Source organism: Curcuma longa, chromosome 18, assembly GCF_044706935.1.
Source record: "Curcuma longa cultivar G26 ecotype Majalengka, Jawa Barat chromosome 18, ITB_CL_G26_1.1, whole genome shotgun sequence".
Classification (NCBI taxonomy): domain Eukaryota; kingdom Viridiplantae; phylum Streptophyta; class Magnoliopsida; order Zingiberales; family Zingiberaceae; genus Curcuma; species Curcuma longa.
The window spans coordinates 5,167,500-5,174,747 of record NC_133878.1 but is presented as its reverse complement, the minus strand read 5'-3'; the positions used below and the strand labels follow the sequence as shown (position 1 = coordinate 5,174,747).

At 36.5% G+C, this 7,248-nt stretch overlaps 1 protein-coding gene across 1 annotated transcript in view; it reads left to right on the top strand.

The window, feature by feature from the left end:
• The first annotated feature begins 287 nt into the window (after positions 1–287).
• The window catches only part of LOC141812136 (agamous-like MADS-box protein AGL104), an 8,092-nt gene continuing 1,131 nt past the window's right edge, over positions 288–7,248 (top strand). Inside the window, exons 1-11 of the mRNA XM_074700175.1 lie at positions 288–472; positions 630–683; positions 769–787; positions 879–937; positions 1,034–1,061; positions 1,152–1,213; positions 1,297–1,396; positions 2,516–2,572; positions 2,667–2,800; positions 2,864–3,038; positions 3,147–3,296. Coding sequence (XP_074556276.1) covers positions 288–472; positions 630–683; positions 769–787; positions 879–937; positions 1,034–1,061; positions 1,152–1,213; positions 1,297–1,396; positions 2,516–2,572; positions 2,667–2,800; positions 2,864–3,038; positions 3,147–3,296 — 1,023 coding nt within the window. The remainder of the gene's footprint in view (positions 473–629; positions 684–768; positions 788–878; positions 938–1,033; positions 1,062–1,151; positions 1,214–1,296; positions 1,397–2,515; positions 2,573–2,666; positions 2,801–2,863; positions 3,039–3,146; positions 3,297–7,248) is intronic.

Sequence of the window (7,248 nt, the reverse complement as noted above, 5' to 3'; positions counted from 1 at the left end):
CAAGATTTATCAAGGATGATCATACATAAGAAGGTTATCCATACTTAGGCACAATATGTGTTTGCTCTTAATTTGAGGTTACCCATGTTTGTCGTGCAATATGTGTTGTCTCTTAAATCTCTCCTTGATTTTCTCTTCACATTTCTTTCCTTTAAATCTCGCAATTCAACTTCTTATATGTTTTTTTCCCTCTTTCTTTGATTCTATTAATTTCTTTGTTAATTCAATCAAAGATCATTTCTTAGAGATCTCTAGTTTTGTGAATTTGCCCGAAAAGAATCTTGTTGATGGGGAGAGTAAAGTTGCAAATAAAGAGAATCGAGAATACAACAAATAGACATGTGACCTTCTCCAAACGTCGAAATGGGCTAATCAAAAAGGCATATGAGCTATCTGTTTTGTGCGATATCCCGATCGCTCTCATCATGTTCTCACCCTCCGGCAAACTCAGCTATTTCTCAGGGAGAAGAAGGTACAATAATGTTTTATCACATGTAAATTCTTTAATTTCTTCATAACATGTCCACTAGAAATGCTAAGTCATGTCAATATCAAATGCTTAATTAGGTTAAATTATTATAAGATCATTTATAAAATTCAAAACTAATTGTTTCTTTTGATTACTTTAGGATTGAAGATGTGCTCACCAGATACATAAACCTCCCTGAGAACGATAGAGGAGGGTGAGCTCGATCACTAGATCTTATTCCACCATTAATCCATTTTATTTGAATGTTCAAGATAATAATCCCAATTTATGACATGCAGGATCGTCCAAGATCGAGAGGTAAGAACCGTATAAAAACAATAATAAAACATCGATCCATTCGATTCTATAATTTGTCTTTCGACAGTGCATAAATATAACATTCATACAGTTCTTGATGAGGATGTTGGAAAAACTCAGGTGTGAGAATGACATGGCAGCCCTAGCTAAGTACGTGTGTAAATATATATATATTGCTAATTTCTTGCCTAATCTTCTAACTTAATCTTGCTTATTTGCATCTTAATGCATGGTAATTTCGATTAGTCCTGGGGTGGTCAACTCCAGCATTGACGTGAGTAAATCTTAAATATCATCGTATTATGAAAATATACAGTTTGATTAATTTAGTCATTGGCTTAAAATTTGATATAAATGTTTTTAGGAGCTTCAACAGGATATCGGTCGCTATCAGCAACAATTGCAGCTCTCAAAGCAACGCTTAAGGTTCGTAAGAAAATCATGATCATTAAACTTGATCCTGATCAGTGAACATGAATAATATGATTTTCCGATTCATTTATATGCAGATTCTTTGAGCCCGATCCTCTCACCATGACAAACACGACCGAGCTCGAGTCCTGCGAGAAGTTTCTCATGGAAGCCTTGCAGCGTGTCACAGCTAGAAAGGTCTTACACATCACTTTATTATTCATGAAAAATGAATTTCAATCGACAATAATAATTAAATTTTTATTAATCCACTAAGTGAGATCGATTATATAGATCTTTCTACTTTATTAGATTCTATCTCTTACTATATCTTCATCTATACTTAAATAAATTTTATTATATTTTATCGTTACTAGTTAAATCTTTTTTAATCTTCTTCCTCTAATACTATGCACATCATCTAACTAAAATACCAGATGTTTTATCTCAAAAATATTTTTTATTCCAACATTGTTGTAGTAGTTACTGAGTAGTTGTTACAACACGTAAAAGCTACTTTACAGCTGCTACAACGTATTAAATATTTAGGGTTTAGAATTTAATTTGATTAAAATGAAATAAATAATTTTTCATGTTATAGCAATTACAAGTAGTTGTTATATCAGCTACACAGTTGTAGCTAAATCCTAAATTGTAAATCCTAAATTCTAAACTATGAATGCTATTATATTAAAATATTATTTACCAACTTAGTCAAAATTATTTAAACTTCATCAAAATCATTTTAAAACAATTATAAAAGCTACTAAATAACTATTACAATACTACAACAGTATTATATTAGATGTTACACATTGTAGCAATTACATAATAATTTCTACACGTTATAGCAACTAATCATAGCTGCTATAATAGTGTTGAAAATAAAGAACAACATTGTAGTAGCTACTCAGTAACTTCTACTAATTATAACAGCTACTAAAATAAAGGATATTCTAAGGATAAAACCTATGATAGGGTGTCCTTATGACTTTTTATAAAGAAAATGGGCGTCCATTTGATGTTCCAAATCTTTTAATTAATTTTTACCTTAAATGTGTCTTTTAAATTTTTTTTTATTTTTTAAATAGTTTATTATTTATCTTATCTCTCTTTCTTTTTTATATTGGCACTTCCATCTTAATATTTTTTTGTTCATGTATCCGCTTCATAACTTTACATTCGACTCTATATAATATAATATATCTATTAATCTTCACCTTATAAAATTTCTTTAATTTTTTAAATTTACAAGTAACTTAATTACGTCGGTCGGTATAATTTGTGTTTGTTCTCTCTAATTTCAGTTATATGCAGGATTATTTGCTCGGCAACCAACTGCCTTCCTACGATCCCTCCACGTCGAGCATGCACGTACGTACGCACTTACTGTTCGACGAAATATATATATATATACAACACGTACGATCATTTCACGTAATTACAGATTGATTGATTGATTCCTCAGATGTACCTCCAGTCGCAGCAGGAGAGACTGCCCAACCCGTACGCGAACGAGATGGCCGTGCAGTGGGTCCCCGACGCCGTGTCCAATCACAGTCACCAGATCTTCGTAGGATCCGATCCCTTGATCGACATGAGGTGCCGTGTGTGTGTATATATATATACATAGCAAATCACAGTTTAACCTAGTTGATGGTGCAGGGAGCACGGGATGTACGAGGGAATCCCCCACCAAAACATGGGTGGTCTGCAGGTGGATCCTTGCTCGACCGTCTGCCATGTCAGTGACCACCAGGAGGCATCCTGGCACCAGGCTTACAACTCCACGGAGCTCCTCTCTGCCCTCATGCCATCGCCTCCATACCCCCTCATGCAGGCACGTAACTATATATATATATATCGATCGAGCGAGCAGCAATAGATATGATTCTCATATTGATTATTAATTACTATATATCGTTGTTGTTGATGTTGTGATATATAGAACTCGATGGGGGCGAGTGAGATGACTTCGATGGTGCTGCATGAGCAGGTGGATGCAGCCATGGAGGCGAGCTGCTCGCACGCGCCGATGGACGATGTGGACGCTCAGGTGCACGCCGGCGCGTACGATGGCAGCTCGACTCAGAGCCATGTGAGTTGTTGATTTCTGTTCGATTGCGGTACGTACTTTGTGCAGTACTTTGTGCGGGCCGTGTGGCTAGCTGCTCAGTTGACGTATATACGTACGTACGTACGCATGCATGTCTGCGTGCATTGTGCAGGTGGGGAAGGAGTTCATTCACTAGACAGACAGAGGCGAAGCAATAATTAATTAATTAATTAATATGGCGTGGGGTGTGCATTTATGTTACGTTCTTTACTTGAGACAGACAGTAGTACTGAAATCGTGCCAGAAAAATAATCCTTTTAATTTTTGTTTTTGTGTATTTAGAAAAATGAATGCGAGAGTGTGTGCGAAAGGCAAGAGTGGAATTGCTTTTTAATTTGAGTGGATGACTTGTAACGATAATCGGGACATATAGATATATATATTATATATGTTTCACATTTCGTGAAATATGTTTAACATTTTGTGGAATTTAACTTGAAGAGGAGCATGACCATTGTTTTCAGAAATTACTTGGAAAGCAAGATGGAGAAACTTTCTAATTCGTTATAACAAACTCAACACTGGGTGTCATTTTGCAAACAGGAAAAGAGTTTTGGTAGATGATTATTGCATTGACTTCCGTCATTGACTCTCAGAGCAATGCTGAAGTGCACCTAATTAAATCAGCATTATTGGACATTTTCCAATTAACATAATCCTCATTGAGTTGAAGTGCATGTTGGGACATTTGGTTTTGTTTCCTTTTAAAGTTAGGTTTTGTTGTATTATTATTTTGATATTTAGTCTCGGGTCAATTTACAGTGAAAAGATAAGGAGGCAAGGGCTTTATTGTCAAACAATTCTTGTTATTTTCGTACTCCTCTTGCACCTCCTTTTATATTTGATGCGAGTGGTGCATGAGGAGTCGAACTTTAACTCGGATATCAGAATGATGAGGAGTACAGTCAGTTGTTAATCGAAGCTTTTTCAGAAATCTTTATTCGGTACGGGATAAAACTCGTACCAATTCACTTTCAGATCCATCCAACATCGTTTAGTGCTTCGTCGACGGTTCCGAACTTATTTTTTACTATCTATAATAATTTTTTATTTTTAGAATTCTAGGCTATTTTTTATTTTTTTTTCAAGTTAGGATTTGATTTACGGTTTATTTATATAGATACATGTTTAGCCATTTTCGATCAATCTTGATTATTGAATAAAAATTTTCTTTTTCAGCACAACCCCTAAAGACGACGTCATTACAGCTTCTCTTCATTTTTTTTAATTTCTCGTACTTATTTTTTCTACAATTCTCCTCTAATCTTCCATCTTCAGAATCATTACTATTCTGTCTGACATCAATACCTCTCCAAACAACTATATATAAGCTCTTCCAACTCTTCTAAGTTAATGTCATAAGTCAATTAGAGATTAATCTTCTGTTGTCTTTATTCGACTTAAAAACTTCCTAGTTGGTTGTTGTCCACACCAATCTACTCTAGCACTTGTCAATCGACTCTTTTGGATAAGCACTTAAGTTAACTCTCAGGCAATCCTGATGCGATCAACTAAACCATCCTCATCAATCAACTCCAATTCAAACAATCAACTCACTTTGAATAAGCTCTTGTTCCATGGTATAATATTTCAAATTCAAAAATTAATTCTATCAACTAGTTAGTCGACTTTATTTATAAATAAAAATATTTTGTTGATTTAGAATATAGCCTTAGTCGGCTCCTCAATCAACTAAATGATATTAGATGACTAATTTGAGTCTCAGTTGATTCATCTTGGAATAGAAACTTTTTGTTTGCCAGATATGAATCTCTAGAATAGAATCTTTTTGTTTGTGTAGGATATACCACATCTATAGGTTAGGTTAATTAAGTGTTATGATAAATTGGGCAAAGGATTTAATTTAGGTTGATTGTTATATCTAATTTGTGTATTAAGTTGTGTAGGATCTACCATGCATATTAGTTGACTTGGCATGGTCAAGGTGTTTGTGGTTTAATGGCTTCAAGTCAGTGGAGATCGGAGAAGGATGGCATGTGCATCGAAGGGATCACAGGACAAGAAGCATTAGAGCACGATAAAGAAGAGGAGGTGGGCTACATAAGAGAAGGCATGCCAAGATGGCATAAGGAGTCAAGAGCTCAATACATCCAAGATGCAAGTATCTTGGCATAAGAAGACCTCAAGGCTTAGAAAACCTCCATAAGTGATGTGAGTGGAGTGACCTATATACAAGAGATGAGGGTAGATGACAAGTTAGGCAAAGTCAACTATAAATGTTGTCAAAGTCAAGAGATCTAACCAACTATAAATCACACCCTGTGTATTGAGGTTTTGTGATTTGGCCAAACGATTAATGGTTATGGATCAGTTGACTCATGGTCAAGAAATTCAATACCCTAAGTTGGGGTTAACGTTGTTTAGGGTATTATGGATAGAGTCGACTGATGGATAAGAATCAGTCAATCATTGATAGTTAGACCTTTGGCAAATGAATAGAAGGTTTGTCAATCAACTAGCCTAGTCAATTAGGGGCGTTGTTACGTCCCGGGAAGGCCGTCTGAAACATTTCGGCAGCATCTCCCCAGTACCCGCGACAATTTTCCTGAATACATGCAATCATGCCCATAAGCTATATTTTGATGTTTGACATCAATAAACTTTAGAGCACAAGATGAGAAATCAAACTTGTGTGTCAAGTGTGCAGAAAGTCCTTACAGGGTAAGGCAAGTGAAAGAAAGTTTTTACAAGGTAAGGCAAGTGAAAGAAAGTTCTTACGGGTGAGAAGACCGGACGTAAGGCAAAAGGAAAGTCCAAGAGGGTCGAGGAGCGAGTTCTTGGCATGAGAAAGTCCTTATGGGGTAAAGCAAAGCGTGGAAAGCCTTGCGGGTAAGAAGATCGGACGTGAGGCGAAAGGAAAGTCCAAGAGGGTCGAGGAGCGAGCTCTTGGCATGGGAAAGCCCTTACGAGGTAAGGTAAATGAAGATTAAGAAGGTCGACGACCAGACTCTTAATCAAGTGAAGAAAGAACTCGATAAGATTTCACTTCAGCCACTCAAAATTGGTGTCAGTCGACTAGTATGATAAGACCAGTCGACTGATACTAGATTAACACGCCTGATGCTCTGTCTTAGTCGATCAGATTTAATGTCAGTCGAGTCATTTTGGACGCTCAATCGATTGATCTTGAAGAACAGTCAGTCGACTGAAGTTGCTTTGAGAACAAACAGATTGTAAAATGACTCGACTGGATATTCACATCAGTCGACTGTCAATCAATCTATGCATCAGTCGACTACTGGTGTCTCAGAAGCAAACAGAAGGTTAAATGACTCGACTGATCGTCCACATCAATTGACTGAAGTAAAACCAGTCGATGGGAAAAGTCAGTCGACTGAAATTTTTGAATTCCGATAAAAAATCAGGCGTGACTTCAGCAGTTCAGTGGTCGTTTTCTGGGTTTGACTAAATCAGTCGACTGGGAGGGTAAACCCAATCGCTTATGACTTAAAAACTGAACTGGTTTAAATGGTGAGTGCACTTCGTGAAAGATACACTCAACACTATTCATGCTCCAAGTGTTTGTGCTCTAGTGATCAAGAAACCAGCTGATGTTCATCCTAAAAGCTTGGAGCAATCTCTTGAAGAAGAAAAAACATTCTCATTGTGTAACTTCTCTTCTCTTCTTCTTCATTTTGTTGCTTGGTTGTTTGTATACAATCTGTAACTTGCTGTAAGAAGGTTTCTCCGTCTTCGGGGTTTGTCCGAAAAGGAGAGGATATAGTGGAAGAGTGAGCTAAGTGAAGATCCTTGGATTAGTCGCCTCAAGGAGGTGGATACCAAATAAATCCTTCCTTGTTAGCATTGTTGAGTTGAGAGGGTGTGTAGAGAGTAATTTCTTCAGCGATGAAAGTTCGAACTTGATCAAGTAAAATTATTCAACCCCCTTCCTTCTAGCTCACAAGGTCCTTAC